We start from the raw sequence: 22060 nt of genomic DNA on the forward strand, positions 1-22060 counted from the left end.
TTTCTACAATTCTGTCTTACCTCCAAGCAACTTGGGCAGACCCTGGGAAGTAGCTAGATCAGACTGAGAAGGAATGGCTTGGGCCAACTGTTAACTTCAAATGTTTAGCTTATTTTTTTATTTTCATCTAGTGGTATGAAAAGCTATGTTTGTGTGAGCCAGCATTAGCTACTAAGCCAGAGTAGCCACTCTCTTTTAGCTCTCTCATTGGCAACAGTTTCTCCTTACCCTGCCTTGAAAGTTGCACAAACACAAATCACTGGAGCGGGTACGGGTAGCAAGGTGCATCATCCACAGATACTAGGAAGGGAATGTTCCAAAAATGCTGAAGGTATTTTGCTTTGCTCTCATTTTTCCATTAGACACAAGATTTGTAAACCTTTCCGGTAAAACTCATGTGCATTCCAGTGAAGGGTGTAAAATATCTTAAAGATTCATCATGATGTATCTGTGTATGTAATCTAAGATTCCACCCACCTACCCAATGAAAATATATTTATGGATTATACCAAACAAATGTAAATAGAAGATAGAGACCTGGCCAGAAAAGGTATTCTTTAATTATACTATATGTATGCACTAAAGTGAAAAATGTTGCTAGGCAGGATGAGCTCATAGCAGAGGAAGAATGTGAACATTTGACAAGTAAGAAGGGTGCAATCAGGAACTTGATTAATTGCTTATTAGTAACACTGTTAAGAAATATGCAGCTCATGCATAAAACCTGACTGAGTCCATTGAAGCTTTAGTGAATGTGTCTAGGACTGCAGCCTTAATTACTAATAGCTGAGCTGGAGCTCTAGCCTGAGGCTATGTATACATTACCAGTTTAAAATGCAGCAAGGATGTCTCCCCCTGCTGTGTTTCAAATTGCACTTGCCCGTCGTTGTACGCAGGGGTGCCCACTTGAATACAATATCGAAGGGGGCAGGTAAGCCCCTCTTGCACAATGGATCACAAGGCATGGCACACACACACCATTTGAATGGCAATGCCCATCAACCTTTTCTGGGGGGACTGGCCCCCTCAAATATTTTATGGAGAGGGAGGCTGAAGGGACATTGGCCCCTAGGAGTTGGCTCCTGTGGTTGTACATATCAGGACAGCTGGATCTGTTTCCAAATAGCTCAGTCGGTAGAGCATGGTACTCTTAATATCATGTTCATGGGTCTGAGCCCCACATTGGGCAAAAGATTGGGTGTTCAACTAGATGACCCTCTTGGATCCTTCCAAGTCTATGATTCTATGATTCCAAGTCACCCTTTGACGTACAGGATAGATGTGGGTCATGGCTAACATAATGTGCACATGGTTTCACAAACCAGTGGTGGAAGTGTGCTGGATGTAGAGTAAATGAGAGTGTGCACAGCCTTAGTTTTGAATTCCAGGGGAAACAGGATAGCTTGTTGTAAGATTATCCTATGGTACCTTAAAGTCTGACAAATGTTTTGTGGCAAATTTATTGGACAATATTTTGTGTCCTGCTCATCAAACACAGGGAATGGTATAAAACTGAGCTTTACTTGCACTGAGTTGCTGACCTGTGGATGACTCTCCTGCATTTATGGATTCAACCTTGCTTCCTGTCCATTTTTATGTGTGTCTCATATGCTGGTCAGATCCTAAAACAACAAAAGCAAATGATACGCTTTGCTACAGCTGCACTGGCTTCATAATGCATCATATGTTTTGCATAGGAAGACAGGATAGAAATACACTAAATGTTCCTTGATTTATCCAAATACAGTAGCACTCAATGTGATGAGAAATCAAACATGTTGTTTGCTGGGAATGTAAAAGCTGATATATAGTGATGACAACATTCTAGATCACTGCATGCATCTAACAAGGTGGACTACAGATGACAAACGTTTATGCTGGAATAAACTCAGTCTTAATGTAGCACAGAATTATTTATTGGGATTGCTAATTAGCAAGGACTGCATTAATTCTCTCTACCCACTGTTGTGTTTCAAGACATAATTTAAGTTCTGATCTCCAGGACTATTATTATGTTGAACTATTTAACTGGTGTATCTTACTCTTAAACAAAATTCATACAGCCTTGAAATTTAAGTTGTTTCCAGACAAAGGGTTCCTAGCTCTCCTAAGTCACAGCTCTTCCACTGTAAGCAGAGCAGCAATTGACAGTCTACAGTAACATGAATTATGTTACAGGGAACCAGGCAGAGGGCTTTCTCTGTAGTGGCACTTGCCCTGTAGAACACCCTCCCACCAGATTTCAAGGAAATAAACAACTACCTGGCTTTTAGAAGAGATCTGAAGGCAGCCCTGTTTAGGGAAGTTTTTAATGTTTGATGTTTTAGAAGCCACCCCGAATAGCTGAGGAGGCCCGGCCACATGGATGGGTATAAGTAGTAAGTTGTTGTTGTTAACTTTTATTTCTGTGCTACACCACTGTGTTTTGTCCACACTAGTGGGTGTGGCAGAGCTGTGTGGGTTTGGAAAGGGCCACTCACTGAAGCAGAAAATTTATATAATTTTCATTCCCTCTTATCAAGCTTATTTTTAAAATCAATACCAGCCTATCCTGCAGCACAGAAGAAGGAGATTGGAATGGGGAGTTGAATATTTTGGGGCAAACTTAAATAAAACCAAAATGGGAGGAGGGGGTTGGAGAAGCTTCAGGAGCAAAAGCTTTCACTGAGAGGGCTGAATTAGTTAAATTAGTTGCAGCTGTGCAGCAATGGCATTCCAACACCTTCCATCTAGGGAAGGTGGAGAGCAAAAGCAAAAGGCTCTTACCAGTCACTAAATGGGCATTCCTGCCACTCCTTTCTATTTGTTTTCCATGATGAGTACCTGGCATATAGGAGAGACTCCTTTGCTTAACATAGGCAGAGAGAGGACCAAGTGGTAGAATGGGGGTGGGGGTGGAAGGCAAAATGGATTGATGTAGCCTATGGGCATGAGGGAAGTTACACTGCCCTGCATACTTATTTTGAGAGTCAGTTTAGAAATACTATTAAGCGAGAGAGACAGTATTCCGTAAAGTTGCATCTCCCAACCCTAACTATGGAATATGTTTATTTGTACTGTCCTTATTTCCTAAGGCTGCAGTGTGCAGTTAATTACATTATTATTACCATGGGACCAAGCTTCCCGCCCAACTGTGGGGAGAGAAGTTCTCCCGCTTTCTCCTTCGCCGGGCCCGGTGAAACAGTTCGGCTTCCCGCGTCCCTTTGGTTTCCGCGGCAACCCCGGGCCGCGTTCTGTTTCCATGGCGACAAGAGGTACTCGGCGTCCCCGTTGTCTTAGCAACCGCGGCCGGGCCCCGCCGCGTGCGTCCTCCATTCCTGAAGGCAGCGGAGAAGGTTCCGCAGGGAGTCGCCGGCACTCCAGGCCTGCAAACTCTCCAGGGAGCGGGCTTCCGACCCGCGGGTGTACCGTTCCCTCTTACTTTGCAAGTCCCGAGAAGAGCCGCTCGGCCTCTCTGGCTGCTCCTTGCCCCGGTCTTTGAGCGATGAGCGAGAGCAGCGAGGAGAAGCCAAGTCTGAGGCTGGAGGCTGCAATCCAGGTTGGTGAGTGAGTGGCTCGCTTTCTCGTACTTCTCCTGCGGCTAAGTTCAGAGCAAGTAATTAAAACGCACTGCCTCCGCCCCCTCGCACATGATGCTCCCGCTTTGCAGCGTGGAACTGACGAGCCAGAAAAGGATAGAATTGCATTCCCTTCGAGGGGTGGGGGCAGAAGCCAGGTTTCCAACTTCGGAAGTAAAATGGCGAAATAAAAAATATTTCGCGTCTGCTTCCCTTTTATGTCGCTGATGTGGACAGTGTTTAGTTTCTGGATGTCTACAGAGAAGATGATATGGATAAAACCTCTGTGATCTCTTGATATGATGTGCAAATACGGGTAGCAGTGTTGGACAGCGAGGGCCCAGGGTCATATTGCCAACCCGTGAAACTCAAAACAGAAATCCCAGAATCAGAGTTGGAAGGAAGAGACCCTGAGGATCATTTAGTCCAACCCCCTGCAATACTCATTGAGTGACCTCGGGCCAGTCACTGTTTCTCAAACTAACCTAGTACCTGCCTCACACTGTGGTTGTGAGAATAGTATCAGAGGAAGGGTCATTACAGTGTGTTAGAGCTTCGCTTGCAAATGGTCCCGGGTTTGCTCTCCAACGTCTCCACCTGGGGTGGGGGCAACACTGTCATGAAACCCCGGAGACCTGCTGCTGGTCAGGGCAGAGGGTACCGAGTGGGATTGACTTGGTATGAGGCAGCATTCTGGCAGCATTCTGTGTTCATGGGTTGAGTACTGTATTACAACTGGGCTACAAAGTAATTGTGCCAGCTGGGAATGTAAGAAGGTGAAGGGTTTCTGGGAGATGATATATAATGAATTGAAAAAGATGTTGACATATACATTTGTAGAGAAACCAGAAGCTCTTCTGTTAGGAATAGTAGGAAATGAAATAAATAGAAAGGACTGTAAACTTTGCCAATATGCAGTTACAGCGGCGAGAATATTAATGGCCCAAAGATGGAAACAGGAGGAAGTACCGACCCTGGAAGAATGGAGAATGAAAATGATGGACTATGCAGAACTGGACAAATTAACTGGGAAGATTAGATATCAACGAGACCATAAGTTCATCGAGGACTGGGGAAAATTTGTAGAATATCTGAAAAATATATGTGATGAACAAACAACGTTCGTGGGATTTCAAGAAGCTCTGTGAAAGGTTGAGGAGTATTGTAAAAAAGAAAATAAGATTAGGAAGGCATATAAAAAGGCAGTATTAAATTTAGGAAATGCGTAACTAAAATTTAATTACGGATGATTGGCAGATAAGCTGAAGGAACTCCATAATATATAATTTGTGATAAACCTTTGATTTGGTATTATATGTATATTGTATTGAAAATTAATAAAAACTTTTATTAAAAAAAAGTAATTGTGCCAGCAAAGTTTAAAGGTAAAGGTAAAGGGACCCCTGACCATTAGGTCCAGTCGTGGCCGACTCTGGGGTTGCGGTGCTCATCTCGCTTTATTGGCTGAGGGAGCCGACGTACAGCTTCCGGATCATGTGGCCAACATGACTTAGCCGCTTCTGGCGAACCAGAGCAGCACACGGAAACGCCGTTTACCTCCCCGCCAGAGTGGCACCTATTTATCTACTTGCACTTTGGCGTGCTTTCGAACTGCTAGGTTGGCAGGAGCAGGGACCTAGCAATGGGAGCGCACCCCGTCGCGGGGATTCGAACCGCTGACCTTCTGATCGGCAAGTCCTAGGCTCTGTGGTTAACCCACAGCTCCACCCGCGTCCCTGCCAGCAAAGTTTATCAAGCATTAAATCAGACCGGGCTTCTATAAACCATGGGACCATACAGAGACTGGTTTTGCAGCACGACCCAGAAGCAGCCAGTTTAGCAGAGTAGCCTTTTTGACCTCATTTCAAACCCTTAGCATTCTGAGGAGAGCTGTTATATGTTTGTTTGCATGTACATTTTGCTGCAAGTAGGATTTCTCTGAAGATTTTGAAAATATGGCCTATTAAAACCCATGTTTGAAGTCTTTCTCCATTTGGCTTCTGCTCTGTTCTTCATGGCACCCGTGGATGACCGTGGCATCCAGGGCTCGTGGACTGTTGTCTTACCTGGGCTGAACTTGTTTTGTGACAAATGTAGTTGTTGCCATTTTAAGTGACAGTAGAGGGCAGTAAGGTTTCAGAAATGAGAGTAAGGAACAAACGACTAGGCTAGAGGATGTGTGAGCATAACCTAACAGGAAAATAGATTTACAGCCCTATCCTACGCATTCACTCCGAAGTCTTGTTGAGTTTAATGAGACTTATTCCCAAGGAAGTAGTCATAGGGCTGCAATAGTAAACTGGACTTAATTCTTTGCAAACATCTATTGATTTCAGAGCTGCTGTTCAGTGGATTGAGTTCCAATGGGCGAGCACAGAACTAGCCTGCCATAAAACTGTCAATATTGTAATGCTTTGATTCTTCAATACAGCCTTTATCCACCCCAGCCATGCTCTCCTATCTATCCCAGCTAGATGGGAGATAGTCCTAAACATCTGGAAGTCACCAGGATGGCAAAGGAAGGGCTACTTCCCATAATCTTTCATGGGCCAGGGGCTACTTAGTCGTGTCTTTATGGTAATAAGGGTAAAGGGACCCCTGACATTAGGTCCAGTCGTGACCAACTCTGGGGTTGTGGCGCTCATCTCGCTTTATTGGCCGAGGGAGCCGGCATACAGCTTCCGGGTCATGTGGCCAGCAGGACTAAGCTGCTTCTGGCTAACTAGAGCAGCGCACAGAAACGCTGTACCGCCAGAGAGGTACCTATTTATCTACTTGCACTTTGACGTGCTTTCGAACTGCTAGGTGGGCAGGAGCAGGGACTGAGCAACGGGAGCTCACCCCGTCGCGGGGATTCGAACCACCGACCTTCTGATCGGCAAGTCCTAGGCTCTGTGGTTTAACCCATAGCACCATCCGCGTCCCAGGGTCTACTTAGTCGTGTCTTTATGGTAGCATGATACTTTGTTGTTTTTGTTAAAACAGACTAACATGGCCACCCCTTCTATAAATCATAAGTGTAGAAAGTAGCCTGGCACAAACCACTCTAGCAGAGGGATGGTAAATTGCCATGAAGTAGGAGCCAGGGAAGTAGATTGTGACTGGCTCTGTCTGGATCTGGTCTTGCAGAGTAAGACCAATCATCTTATTCCCTTACATTTCACACTTCACGTCTGTAAAGTGGAATAGTACAAGGAATTCCAATAAGGAGGTAATCTTCTTCACATTTTCTTATTTAGCTTGAAGTGGAAGAGGTCTAGTGCCTGCTCTCCTGCATTTAGTGTTTTCATTCATTAAGTTTAAGTAGCTTTGTTTTGAGCCTTTCTTGTGCTGTGTGTGTTAACGTCTGTGTAATGTGAAAGGGCATTCTGCTCTTTGTGGGTTTTCCATTCACAATGCCCAACCTGGTTAGAGCAAGAGCTTCATGCCCCCAAATACCCTTCATATAGGAAAACGTGAACAGCTTTCCTACAGTTGGCTTTTCCACATTGCGCTTCATGGATTTTCGAGCATTGCTTGAAATGAGGTGGAATTGATGCTGTTGAAATGATCACACTTGTCCTTCGCCCTGCGGCATGAGCTACAAGTGGATTGTCAACTTACTACAGGCCTTGACACCTTTCAGGAGACCATTTTGTACTTGCATTGCATGTTGGTGATTTGTGTTTCGCTACTCCTCTTTGTGAATGGGCAAAGTCAGCTAAGATGCAGATGCCTCACCAATGGCTGCTCTTTCCACAGCTGCCACAGCTGTGCTGACATCACCAGCTGCAGAGGGAGTAGCTATCTCCATGGGTCCTATTCCGAGACTCCATGCTACAGCTGCAACTCATTACCCAGGAAAAGTGTTTTAATCAATGCCTTTGCTGATTGGTGGCCTGAATGTTACAACTCTGCTGAACTGGAATTTCTGCTAGTCTTGCAGTTTTCATACTCACATGTGGCATCTGTTGTTTTAAAAGGCCAAGATGCTTAAATTGTTTAGGGGAGAATGGATAAGTTGTTGAAGGGACAAGATCACTTTACAAAAGCATATTCCCCTCAGGTTTTTTTTTAACCCATTATTAGCAGTCCTAGGTATAGCATAAAACCTACATAGCACTCAGTAGAACATTGGTGAGACATCTGTGATCCTCCAATGTGGTTAGACTACAAGCCCCAACTCCTCTGACCATTGTCCATGCTGGCTGGGACTGATGGGACCTGGAGTCCAACAGCTCAAAGGTTTCCCACCACTGTAGCAGAGCCTAATCTAACTGAAACGATCAGGGATTTGGCTCTTTGCTCCTAGTCTTCATCAGGCAACATATGTTATGTCTGAGCAAATCTCGGTGTCTTTGTATGTTTCTCTGTGTGATTTCCATTTGCATTTGTCTGATATGCCATGTGTGGTCTGTGCAGTGATCTGATTTTTTAAAAATAGGAATTTGTTATTGCAAAATAGTATCATTTGTATTTGAGTTTTAGAAGTAGAATGTTTTCAATCTCTAAAAATGGTTGTAAAAGGTAAAGGGACCCCTGACCATTAGGTCCAGTCATGACCAACTCTGGGGTTGTGGCGCTCATCTCGCTTTACTGGCCGAGGGAGCCGGCGTACAGCTTCCGGGTCATGTGGCCAGCATGACGAAGCCACTTCTGGTGAACCAGAGCAGCACACAGAAATGCAGTTTGCCTTCCCACTGGGGTGGTACCTATTTATCTACTTGCACTTTGACGTGCTTTCAAACTGCTAGGTTGGCAGGAGCAGGCTCACCCCGTCACGGCGATTTGAACCGCTGACCTTCTGATTGGCAAGTCCTAGGCTCTGTGGCTCTTCTTGGACTTCATTGTGATTTGGTATGCCCAAGGTTAATTGCTTAAGTTGTAGCTGAAAGGGCCAGTTCTCATCTATTTTCATGGATAGACATATTGCTTTAACTGCACACAACTGGTCCTTCAGATGCTTATGCAATGTACTTGCTATTTTCTTTTCTTCACTCTACAAACTAGGCTGCCCACCAAAATGCTTGGGTAATTACAGTGCTGTGCCAAAATATTCTCTCATGTTTTTCCCCCAACCAAAATTATTGAAAAGGAGAGGGTTTTTTGGTAAAATTCTTGTGGGTGGGGTGCAAGTCTTTTTTTGCCATGCTTACTTTACTTTTGAGGTGGTTAATTTATGCTTGGTGGGTGACCTTTTTTCCCCATTCTACAAAACATCTCCTCAGTGGTCTGCCCTTTGCCCTCTGCCACTTATTCAATCAAAGCCCAGGGGAAGAAATCATGAGGTAACTCCTCCTATGGGATTTTTTCAAATAAGGAAGTGCAGCCAGCCAATGGGGTTGCAGAGATCCCTGAGGAAGGTTTACAGGAAAGAAAAGATCACATACTACCCTTGGCCACCTTGCAGAAATAATAATATGAGAGCTCCAAATCTCTCCTGCATCCACAGTGGTGCTTTGGTTCTCAAACTTAATCCATTCTGGAAGTCCGTCCCATAACCAAAGTGTTCCAAAACCAAGGCGCACTTTCCCATAGAAAGTAATGCAAAATGGATCAATCCGTTCCATACTTAACATGAATTTAACATGAATTTTACTTTCTCACGAGACCATTAGTCCATAAAATGAAAGCAATAAGCAATATACTGCAGTCACACAATCAATCAGTAGCTGAATTGGGTTCCACACAGTCACAAAAACAAAAAAGAGCCGCAAAACAAAAATCAAAATCAATAGCAAAAACAGACAGACCTCAGCGTAACACTCAAAACGGAAGTGTGGCACTCAAAATGGAAGCGTAACACTCAAAACGGAGCACGTTCGACTTCCAAAAAGAAGTTCGCAAACTTCCAGGTTTGCAGTGTTTGGGTCCAAGTTGTTTGAGTACCAAGGTGTTTGGGAACCAAGGTACCACTGTACTTTGTTATAGTAGTAGTACTCAGGGTACATCTGCCCCAGTATCCCTTGGTACATTTCTTTTTACTTCAGTTGGTTTTGGTATTAATGTTCATGTGTTTTCCACATGTATACACTTTCTCATCTTGTAGTCTTGAGTAGTTTAGGAAAAATATAATTTATGCAGTCTCAAGCATACAGGAACACACGTGCGCGTGCACACACACACACACATTTTCTGCAATGGGAGACAGGAATCTAACTTTTGAGATACAGTACTAATTTTGATCTGGCTGAAGTTGTACATGATCCAAAAATCTCCCCCTACTGAGAGATCAACTGAAAATATTATGGAGATGTGCATGTGAGTGGCTTGCATTTAAAAAAAGGGGGGGGAGGATCCAATAGTGATGGAGGAGAAATTATGAAGAACTTTGTGAGACATTTGTCAAAATATAAGCAAGAGATTTTACAGGATGGTTTTGCTGGCTTTATCTTTATAACATCAAGTGTATGTGTTTTGCGGGGGGGATTCTGGGAAGTGGAGCACCGTACTTTTCAGATATAATTGGAAACAAGATTTGGAATGAAGTGCAGATTGCAGCAGCCTCCTTATTTCAGAGATTTGTTCGCAATTGATGAGGTACAGACGATAGAGGGCATTGTTGCTGTATTTTCTGTACGAAGTTTTAGCTCTGTTGGCATGGCAACAACTGTTTTTTTGTTTATTATTATGCTTCACATCTTCATGCAATATGTCTTTCTTGTTCTGTGAGCACAAGGGAGCTCCAGTAATGACTGGGCCCAGCAATAAAACATTGAGAAGATAAGCAGGCAAGCGAATTAGCCACCTGTGTGGGTTTGACAACAGGGTGAGAAGGACAAAAAAGTAAAGATGTTCCCACCCGACACAATTCAAAATCACCTCAGAATCAAACTTTAAAACCATCTAATAGGCGTAAGCCCTGGTGGCTTCTAGCACAAATTAAGTTCAGATCTCAGATCTACCCATTATTTACATGCACTGTACATTTGTGAATAGCACCAGCCATGAGAAAAAAATACCCTCCAACATTTTGCAGATGGAAATAGGGTGTCAGAATACCATTCTCAGTATCTTTAGTACAGTATTAGTTTTAAATGGTGCTAGCAGTTCTAGTAGCATCAGCAACAAAACATAAGATCCAAGAGTAGGGTTGTAATTCCTGATGTCATTTCACTTAGTTCATTTCCTACAAAATTATTATGCTCATCTTGCTTCGTGGCTCTATCTCTTTCATAATTTTGATGCTCTTTTATCCTTGCGTGCTTCACCTGCATAAGATTTCATAATGGTTTTCAGAAACTTAAACATGAATTTCATAACATGAATTCTGGCCATGTAACTGACATCATTGGTTTATGTAAGTTTACCACAGACATATGATAAAGTGAAGTTAATGTAGCAGGATTTATTATCACAAAAAGCTTTTAGAAATATTTTGAAAACAACACAGTTCAGGGCCTTGTAATTCTGTGTACCCTTGCAGAATCTTAACTTGCACTCACCTAGGTGAGGACACAAAGTAGGGAATTGTATTATATTGCATAAGCAATTTTGAAAATGCTAACTTTGTACAGGAGGAGTGAGTGAGGAGGGGGAAATAATTTGTGCTGATATTTGAATTCCTGGACCTTCATAAGTTTAAAAGATTGGTATCATTGTATTTTTGGTTTTAGCTGAAGCTGTGTACATAGGCCATCCTTGTAGATATCCTTGCCTTTCTATTTTTATTGAGTTTATAACTTGTTGAAATGCGCTAAATGTCAATGAGATATAAAGAGATCACATTTTTTTTTACAGCAGTCTCTCTACACACCCCCACACACCTTCAAAGGTTTCTAGCTATGTGACAGCCATTCTTAGGCCTAAGTTTAGTTTAGAAAGTCCATCATAAAGAGGCCTAATCACTTCCCAGGGCCCAGCAAAGGCTAAATGAAACCTTACAAGCTTGCCAGCCAATGCTTAACTTCTGTGTGTATTTTAGAAACTGGAGGATACGGTGCTGCATCCCAGAGCGAGCAAAGATGACAAAGCACTGACCGTGCAAGGGGAAGGAGAGAGAGCTGAACCCACAACTGTCCCAGCTAGGATCCGACAGATCATCACACAGAGTCTGGCTGAGCCATCATCATCCCAAGGTGCTGTCTGGGACTTTGGCAGAGACATAGAGCAGAGACATCCCGAGGGTGGGGTTTTCAAAGCAAGAACAAATGCAGGAAATTAGGAGGTGGGGCTTTGAAGCTCCTAACATCCCCACATACCACACAGTGTTGGCTCGATGATGTTTCTGAAGACTTCCTCCTTGGAAGAAGTTGACAGAAAATTCAGTCCACTATCACCGTGCGTGTGGTAACAGCCTTTCCTTGCTTCCATTCCATGCAAAGCAGTCCATTGGACTCGTTCAGAGTACTGTGTAAAACTAGCAGCTTCTGTTCATGGTAAATGAACCCAATATTGTGTTTCTGACTGTGAGCAGGTAGCCTTTCCAGATGGAAGGGGGAAAGAGCAATCACCAGGGCCAGTCCTAATATTGGGCAGAGTGAGGGGAATGCCTGAGGCAGCAGTCATAGAAAGGGCAGCAAATGGTTTGCTCTTGGGTACATGCACCTTGACTGTGCAGCTGGGGAGCATTTACTGTTCTGCCTCAAGCAGCAAAATGTCCTTGGCCAACCCTAGCCTATAGCAAGGGGAGAACAATGGTTCTAAGTCCAAGGGACATCCTTTCTTTCAGATGATTGCCCTTTTCTTTTATGTCCCCAAAAGACATTATGGATTTCTCTCTCATTACAAAAATAAATAAATTACAGCTGGAAAGAGTTCCTGAACCTTAGAGATTCTCAGCCGTAGCCACCAAGCAAAGACTGAGGGAGATAGTTTAGCTCAGGCTTCCAGAAGACAGTATAAAGTTGTTTGCCGTCATGTTACATTTGAGGATCAGAAAGATTAAGCAACCTGCCAAGCAACACTCAACGTGCCTGGACACGAGCTGGAAAATTAGCCCAAGCTTCTTAGTCCCCATATGGAAGATCATCATTATCCCTGTAACGATTGGGCATGGCTATCTTGCGGCCTGTGATTAATAGGCCCTTTCAAGGCAGCTTTCCATACAGCTTTGTAAACCCATGGCCACACTTTTGGCTAGACATCATCTGGCCCCAGAACCCGTTTTCAACACTAGAAAGCAGCCCTGGAACATACAGAGGGAGATAATGAATGCAGGTGTCTCTTGCTAAAGAACAGTCTTTAGTCCCTGGAACTCTTTTGAAACATTGGTACTTCCTTTTCATAGGTTGGCTCAAAGAATGTGCCCTGTCCCTTAAAAAGGGAGAAAGAATGCTGTGCTTTGCCATGTTAAAACATTAAACTTTTATTGGAAGATGCTTTAGCAAAATAAATAAGGCAGATACCTTGCAAGTACTTGCTTGCAATCAGTTCTTAGTATTAATACATCCCTTTTGGACAACTTAAGTGCTTATGCTTTGAATCCCAAGGTTTTTGTACTAAGGGGTTAATCCATATACCTTGCTAGGGTGAACATCCTCAGTCTGTTCATAGGTTGCCTTTCCTGGAACTAGGAATGAAATTATCTGTCAATTTTAGTTCTCGCAGTTTCTAATTTTTAGGCATCTGCGTGTGCATTCTCTTAATAAGCACATTTTTATAGGTAGTTTTGACTAATGTGCACATTTTTGCAAGCAATTTTTATACATGAATATATTTTTGTAAAAACATCACTTGGTTGGAGAACTCTATTGCAAAATTCAGATAAGTGCAAATTTAGAATGGTTGTGTTCTGATAGTGTTTCAAACAGTGTGGATTTGGTAGATTCACCTTTCACTGTGAACTGAATTAAATATGTCCCTTCTTGCTACCTGCAGCCAACCTATTCCTTTTATTGCTGTTTCCAGCTTTGTCAGAAACAGCCTCTGCAGTCAATATGCAAGAAGAAAACCGCTTGTTGCAGAAGGAGCTCTCACGCCTTGAGGACCTGTTGGCACAAACTCGTGCGGAGAAGGATGAGCTGGCTAGCAAATACCATGCCGTTAGTGAGAGGGTAAGATCAACATTTGAAGAAACCCATCTTAAAAAAAAACAAGCTACTTTTTGTATGGAAGAATCTTGCAAAAACACAAATCCATCTGAGAGCTCCGTCACAAAACAATTATCCATCATTCTCTCTTGCAGCTGGTGTAGATTGCCAGCTGAGGACATATTGACTGGCAACACAGAGAGAATTAAGATGGAGGGCTTACTCATAAGTTCAGATAAACCTTACATTGCCATGACTCTTGGTCATGCACACTGCCCCATGTCCTGGGCAGGTCCTGTGACATGACAATATACAGCTTATGGACATTGGTTCCATTGTTTCATTTGGCTGCTCTCCCACAAGAACTTACGTAGTAGGTTACAGTTTGCTTTACTCCTTGTAGTCCTGGCTGCCCTTCAATGCCATAAAACATATCTTGAGACCTAGCAAGAATCTGTGGCATTCAGAATCTGTGGGCTACATCGCAAAAGTCAGGCTGTATATAGGACTATTGAAACACCTCACCGTATTCTTCGCAAATGGTTATCAGTTTGGCTCCATTTTGAAGTCGCTGAGAGCTGCTTCCAAATCAAAACACACATAGATAGTCATACACGATGACCACATGAGAGAAGGATTAAAAAAATAAATAAAGTGGGTCTAATATTACAGTTTGGGGTGAAAGGTGAGACTTGGATCTGAAAAGATTGAAAAATATATCTATCATTGAGCATCTAGGCTTTGTGGTGTTTTGGGCTCGTGTAAACCTTAGGAGCACCTAGGCAGAATTTCATAAGAAAGATATTCAATCAGGAAAAGATGAGCTTCTAGCAAAAGAACCTTATTTCTTTGCAGTGGTCTATGTTTTTTGAAGGCTGGAAGCACCCCTCCCATTTTCTATCAGGTTGCACACCCCTTTTATAAGATAGTGGCTCCTGAATTCAAGTCAGCCCAAGTACCATCTGGTTCAGCGTCATTCTCCAGCTGAAAGTAGAATACAGTACTGTAATAATATGTTATGTTGTAAGTAATTGAGGAGCACCTATGAAATAAATCAAAATAATGAGGAAGAGGCCTTAATAGATAAACTAGACTGCTAGGTTGTCTTTCCCATACTACAGTAGCTTAAGCACACTATACCTAAGAATGAAAGGTTAACGTAAGCATAATGTTTGACCAGTATGTCTTCATTACTCAGATGCAGCTAATATGTTTTCAAAGTGTTTATTTGTGTGAAAGTAGACTCGGAAACAGAATGGCAGAGCAGCTGCTTTTAAACCCAACCAACCATCTAGCATTCTGCAGCAGCAGCGACCCTTTGAAGGAAAATTGCCAGGAATCACATTCTAGTGTGCAAATGTTGGGGGATTATGGTGCACAGACACAGTACATTGGTATCTCCTCAGGCGTGCTAGAGCGGACAGGATGTTGGCCCTGTTTTCACACACTGCTGCTTTCTGGAGTATGCAGTTGCAGGTGGTCATGGTGCTTAGCTGTTGTGGCCCCTTCCCCGGGAGAAACTGGTGCTTGGTTTGCTGCCTGGAGAACATAGGGCACATTCTTGGCTAGACAAAGGTTCCCATCCAGAGGAGCATAAATAATTATAAGTCCAAACAATCCCTGCCTCCAGTCCACATGACAGGCACGGAGATCCAGGCCTGACTCAGCATCAAGCCCTCCGAAAAGCTGTTCCAACAGACTGGGACCGCTGCCCTGCCCCCAGCTGCTTCTTTTTGCTGAATGGGAGCAATGGAATGAATGCTATTTGGGAGGCCGAAAGAAGCGGAATGAATGGGTGAGGTCTTGATTCATGTAGGGCAGGGATGGAGAACCTTTTTCTGACCAAGCGCCACATTTCCTCCTGAGTCGCCTTCTGTGGGCTGTGGGTCAGTGGTGGGTGGGTCCAGAGGAACAAGTGGGTGGAGAAACAAATGTAAATTTTACCTGTATATAGTAGGCTAGTCTTACGCAAACCCACACACCCTCCCTTCTCTGTCCTCCATCTAGGCAAGTAAGAGGCATTGTCGGAGTTCAAGAACACAGTCCAGCCAAGCAAAAACAGTCAAGGGGGTGCAGGGCAGGGCCAGTGAAGGATGTGCCATGGGAAATTGGGAGACTACGAAGGGTGTGTGGCCTAGAAGAGTCCTGAGGGTCGCACAGAGTCCTGGAGGGTGACATGTCGCCCCCAGACCTGAGGTTCCCCACCCCTGCTGTAGTCGTTGTAAATTTTGCTAGGCAGAAGAATGAGCTGCATTTGAGTTCCATGAGGAAGTTTTTGCCACCATTTGCTTTGAGGTTCTAACTACCAACTCATAAATATATTCGAGCAGGTGTATTTCTGCATGTAATGCAAAGTGCAGGATTGTGTGAGACTTAGTATCTAGGGCACTATTTGACCTGAATAATCCTATGCATATTTATAATTTAGTTCCAGTGTGTCTAGTGGGACTTAATCTCCTGTACGTCTGTTTAGTGTTGCAGCTTAAGGCTGCTATCCTGTACACATTTACCTGGGCATAAGTCTCACTGAACTCAGTGAGACTGACTTTTCAGGAAATATGCATAGGATTGTGCTGTAATAGTCTCAAGTTTCATTTTTTTCAAAGCTTCTTTTATCGCCCTTTAGATGTCAAGAGACTCTACAAAATGAGCAGGCAGTGTCTACAGAAAGATTCTGTGCCCATCACCACTATATTTCCTTCCCTTAAGGCCTTTAGTAGTGTTCTTGTTGGGTACACTGACCTTTCAGCTTCTCCATAAGTCTCTTCCTCCTATTCAACCTCTCCCTGCCAAAGATCTAAATCTGTAACCAGCCTTAGCCAATTTGAAACTGCAGGATTTCAGCCGCATTACAGTCTGAAAGGAAGAGAGAAAGAAGATCATGCAAATTCAGTAATTCATATTTGCATGAATTCTCATTACATTTGTGAAATGTAGGCATGAATATTTTGAGTATTTGGGATGTTGAATGTGTATTTCAGAGAAAGGACGTTTCTGTTGTCCAGAGGTCCAGGAACAGCTGGGAGCCATGCTGGAAACCCTGAATTCTGCAAAGCTAGGGCTCATTTTCAAACACAGATTTATTTATTTTCCATTCATTTGGTTGCATCCTGCCACATTGCTCTGGTATGACATCTAAGGAGCCAGGCATTGGTTCCTTGCTGTTCTGCTCCTGACCCTTGCTCTGCCATTTGGATCAGGGAGGGTGTTTGCTTTTGTAGCTGGAGCTCCGAGGAGAGGAGGAAGGAAGCACAATGTTCCTGCAGATGAGACAGCAGTTCAAAGAGGATGAGATGGCATACAAGCGCAAGCTGCAAGCCTACCAGGATGGGCAGCAGCGCCAGGCTCAGCTGGTGCAGAAGATGCAGAACAAGGTGGGTGGCATTACCTTGAACAGGCACTACCTTTCATGAATGGGAAGATGGTGGGGTCTCACAGACGGATTCCATAAAGACTCAGCAGTGGGGCTTGCTGCAGAAGTTCTCCATTAGGTTTGTTGGTCCTGTCTTTTTGATTTAGAAAGCATGCTCCTTGTACCTGCCTAGCATTTTCTTTTCCACGTGTTCTGTAGGGACCAGTACTCACAGGTGATGAGAGCAGCACACCAGGCTTTTTTATGAGACTACAAGAAGAAAGAAGCCCCCACCAACCAGCAGTTTCAGTTGTTTCCATGTGGATCCATTGGCAAACATAGCATTAGATAGCATCTTAGGTTCTTAAGAAGTCCTTCCCTTGTTTTGTCCAAAGCTCTGGGGAGGAGCTTTGGGTATTTTTTAAACAGGGGTGCAGGCAGAGTTCCAGGTCCCTCTATTCAGCCCTTAAGACTCTTCCGAGGCCACACTCTCTCTATCCAGACTATACTCTTCACTGGCTCTGCTGCACGCCCTTCTGGAGTGCTTTTACTTAACAGGCGTGTGGCCTCTTTCTTGTCTGGGCTGAGGTCAGAGAGGGTGGGGGCAGGAGAAGGAAACATCTGCATATGTGTGACAAGAATGCAGAACACTGTAAAAAGGTAAGAGTCACATCTGTTGCTCCAAGTGGCGTATCGTGGGGGGTGCAGGGGGGGCCGGCCGCACTGGGCGCAACATCTGGGGGTTAGGGGGCGCAAATCCACGGGTTAGGGGGCGCAAATCCACGGGTTAGGGGGCGCAAATTACTTGCCTTGCCCCGGGTGCTGACAACCCACGCTACTCCACTGGTTGCTCCACCCATTTTGTGACTTGCCACGCCCATTTTTGCATGCCTACCACTGCCATGTGGCCCCAGAAGGTCTATCTCAAGGGGATGCAACCCTCGTACTCAAAAAAATCCCTACCCCTGGTTTAAAAGGCCCCTTTGGTCCTGATAATCAGGCGGACATATTGCCTTCCCTCCACCCCCAAGATGGTGTAGCTGGAATAGCCTTCTTTCTTTGGGCCCCTCTCTCCTCCTCATCCCTAGCTGCTTTGGCAACCACAGTCATTCCTTGCTTCTGGTTAGCAGCCATGCTTCCATCCCTATTCAGGTGTTCACACAAGCGAGCCTCTTTCCCAGTGTCCCTGCCATCTATGTCCCTGCCAACCTTGGTTTCCCTCACCTGCGCTAGGTGCCTGTTGACAGCTTGCAGAGAGTGCATTTATTCATGGTATCTGTTTTAATGCTACCATTCCCCTGACCCTTCCCCACAAGAGGAATTTACCTCAGGCTTATTTACTACAGCTTCCATTTCCTCAGATGCTCGTCCTCCATTTCCCAGCTGATACTCCTAAGAATCTGTATTCTGCTTCCTTCAAATTTACTTTAAGTACAGATGCTTCCTTCCTTGCTGACCACTGAGGTAGTCATGTATTTATTACATACAATGGCTGCTTCTCTCAAAAAAAACCCCATTCTGGTTATAGGTCTGGCCTGTCTTGACAGAGATTAAAATGGTGCCAGGAAACTCTCAAATTCTTCCTCCATCTTTTTATATCAAGCTTCAGACAGAGAGGAGGTCTTTAGTTACGAGATTCATTCTGTAAGCAGATCCCAGCTGAAGAGAAATAGGGTTTAGAACAACCACCTCTGTGGGATCCATTTTGCACGTAGAATATGGCCCAAAGAATTATACTAGATTTTGCCACCAGAACAAGCACATGGGGAGAATAGATGTTCTCCAGGTATACTGTTGCAGTGGAAGAGAAATGAACGTAGAACTTCTGAGTGGGCAACAGGTGACGGAAGGTTGTACATGGCACATCCCAAGGTAGTGAAGGTACATTTCCCCCATTTCAACTTTTATTTGTGCATGCAGTCTGAGGAGCTTGAATACATCAACTGTGTGATGCATGTTCCCCACAGTAAGTACCAGCTTCTGTCCTGGTGTAAAGTTTTATGGGTTTTGTGTTTTTTTTTAAAAAAAATACTTGATCTTCTAGTCAACAATGCCAGTCAATGGGGGCAGAGCTTGTTACAGTCTTTAACAATAGCTTGCATAAGATAAAGTTTGGGGTGGTGTTAGACTACAGATTGGCAAAGTTGATATCACGTGCATAGCTGTAGTGGAACTTAATACTGTATGTGACTGCATATTTCTGGTTCTCTTGGTCCGGCTCTTATCATAGTCACTGTTTTATTACACTGACCAACCTCCATCAGATGTCATAGTAGTAGTCCAAGTAAGTTTTCAGAAATCTCTTTAGAATTTGTTGAAGACCTGTTAAAGTTGTTGGATAAATTGGCCTCGTGGATCAAGCTTCTTCGTGCCTCTTTTATTCCTGGTAAGTAGCTTCGCCTGGGCTGCTGGTTCCTTCCTTTGTTCTCTCTTGTCTTCTCTTTTAATTCTCTTTACCTAAGGCTTGTACCCAGTGCAGTGCTAAGGAACCATCCTCTCAGCAGAAGGATAGACACTTAGAATCATGGCATTGCAGAAGTGGAAGGGACCTCAGGGTATCTGCTCCAACCCCCTACAAAGCAATGGGACTTTCCTCTTTTTCTTTTCTCCAACCTACACCCCTCTAAATCTATTTTGACAGTCCCCCACCCCTACCCCGTAACCCTCTGGTGCACATTTAGGGAGGGGACACATGGGGGAAGTTCTATGGGGCAAGCATAAATCCTTGCGCTGATGTGATGGTTTCATAGCAGTGCCTTGCTGCTTCTATTCCCTGGCGTAGATGCTGCAGTACAAGAAAAGATGTGGGGAGCTGGAGCAACAACTGCTGGAGAAAACCTCCGAGTGTGAGCATCAGAAACAGATGGTGCGCATGGCTTTTCTCATGCTATAAATGATCGTGATGAAGCATGTGGCAGCCTGACTGTTAGCACTGTGGGCAATTTGTAGATCACTGTCCCCTCACGCCATGCACCTTTAATTGGAGCGAGCGCTTGGCAGACAGCCTAGCCTAATGACATACATGGTACAAGTAGTCTTTGTGTAGTTCATATCATTTAAAGACTCCCACTGGTTTTCTGAATGCCCAGTTTGGTGGTGTTTTGTGTGTGTAAAGTACGGGCCATATAGGCAACCAGTGGAGTACTTTTATTTTATGAAGGACGTTCTGGGTACAAAGCCTTTTTCACAACAGAGTAATAATATTATATAAGGCTAAAGCCTGTGGGGTTTAGAGGGGATTATAATTCACAGAGGCGAACCTATGCATGACTACAATTATATGTGAGAAGCCTAAACACGGAGCTGTTCTTAAAAGGCAATTATCGCTGCGCTTTAACTAGAGATCCCTAGTGCCTCACAGTGCAATTTGAGCAGGAGAAGGTGCAGAAAGGGGCAACCAAAATGATCATGTAGTTGAAGCAACTTCCCTGCAATGAAAGGTTACCACATTTGGGGCTTTTGTAGTTCAGGAAAAAGGTGACCAGGGCAGGGGAACATGACATGCTGGTGTGGAAAAAAGGATAGAAAGTCTTCCCATCCACATCTAGCCTGCTGCCATCATATTCTTTCGCTTCACATTTTTTTACTACCCATGAGAAGAGTTTAGCTGAAGGAACTAGGCTCTAGGAATTCTTAGGACATGATAGTGTCATGTGAAGAAATACAGAGCTATGTGGGATGAATACCTCTCCCACGTCTATGAAAAAACCCTGCCCAGAACCTGTTTTATTTCTGAGGGTTTAGGAAATGGCTGTCTTTAATGCTGCCTACCTTTTCTCCCAATCACAGACCTCCCAAATCCAAATATTTATTTTTAAAAAGCAGTTTCGGGATTTTGAGAAAGTCTCCTATTGCCTTAAACAGATTCTGTGCTGTACAACATATATGTAAGGACATGCGTATTTCTATAGCTCCTGCCAGCCAATCATTCTGTGTGCTGCTTTAATATTGATGCACAATCCGTCATCTTTCTAGGCGCAGATGAGGTTAGACTCAACAGAGTCGCATTTACTCCGCTTTGAGCATGACCACAATACAGAGCTGGAGAGCACTCTCATCCACCTGGAAGAGGAGCAGCAGAGGTGAGGTTGCCATTTGCTTCAGGGGGTTTGTTTATATGGTACATTTGTATACTGACAATACTGCTCTTCAGTGATCAGCTGATCAGTGGTTATGGTAGCCTCCTTTGAAGACACACTTTCATCACCAGTCAGCTGGCTGAGGCAGAGAGAACACCTTCAAAGAGGTTTGCTGCAACTGCTCAGCGCAGGCAGAGATCCCTGCTTTTGAAAGCACCATCAAGAGTTCCTTTAAGTTCCTGATAGACAACTGTATCCTGCCCCACATCTGATGCCACAGGATGCCAGGTGTGGGGCAGGTGGCCATGGTTTGTAGGAAATGGCCTTGCCTCACCTGGGAGCCATGCTGGGCATAATTAGACTCGTATGCTAGAGGTCCCCCACTGGTGACTATTTCTTTAAATTGTGGTCATGGTATTTTATCCATAGGAATGGTATAAATTAACGTTCCATTTGAAGTGTACAACTGTATGTCATTGAACTTTCATTTGATGGTAGCAGCATCCCTGAATCTATTACTGCAAATCATGAACAATATTTTAGGTGTGTCATATCCATATTCCATTCCTTTTATCCTAAGCTGGGGTGGGGAACCTCCAGCTCACTGGGCTTCCCCATTTGCCCATGAGGCCATTATGGGCAACCTTTACCTCCCTGCCCTATGCCAGATGTCATACAAATAAGGGCAGGTCTCGTCCCAAAGGGTGGGACTTGCTCAAAACCCACCATTTTTTTTTATTATTTAGTACAAAGCCTTTGTTGTGACTAATGTGGTTTGATATACATAAAGACATAGAGGAATTCTTGGATTCAAAAGAACTAGTGTGCCATATTGTGATTGTGGAGGAAAACACTGTCCTTGGCTTTCTAATTTTTTGTCTTAGGAGCACCAGTCTTTCCCAGATGAATACTCTTCTTCGGGAACAGCTGGACCAGATGAACTCCTCAAAACAAAGACTAGCAGGGGAGTTGGAGAGGGCAACCGCTGAAGTGCACAGGCTGAGGAGTGAACAGAAGGCGTCCCAGTGGCACAAGGGCAGGGAGGTACAACATATCCTATTGGTTGCTTTTTGAAATGCCAGGCAACATAACGATTAGAAATCCATTTTCTTCATGTTGCAC

General features: G+C 44.0%; 1 protein-coding gene across 1 annotated transcript in view; it reads left to right on the plus strand.

The window, feature by feature from the left end:
- Window positions 1-3318: 3318 nt before the first annotated feature.
- The window catches only part of CROCC2 (ciliary rootlet coiled-coil, rootletin family member 2), an 87021-nt gene continuing 68279 nt past the window's right edge, over window positions 3319-22060 (plus strand). The window contains exons 1-7 of the mRNA XM_081910655.1: window positions 3319-3538; window positions 11461-11614; window positions 13386-13531; window positions 16729-16881; window positions 19642-19725; window positions 20835-20941; window positions 21823-21982. Of these exons, the coding sequence (XP_081766781.1) occupies window positions 3485-3538; window positions 11461-11614; window positions 13386-13531; window positions 16729-16881; window positions 19642-19725; window positions 20835-20941; window positions 21823-21982 (858 nt within the window). The 5' untranslated portion in view covers window positions 3319-3484. The remainder of the gene's footprint in view (window positions 3539-11460; window positions 11615-13385; window positions 13532-16728; window positions 16882-19641; window positions 19726-20834; window positions 20942-21822; window positions 21983-22060) is intronic.

Source organism: Podarcis melisellensis, assembly GCF_964234715.1.
Source record: "Podarcis melisellensis genome assembly, chromosome: 5".
Taxonomy (NCBI): domain Eukaryota; kingdom Metazoa; phylum Chordata; class Lepidosauria; order Squamata; family Lacertidae; genus Podarcis; species Podarcis melisellensis.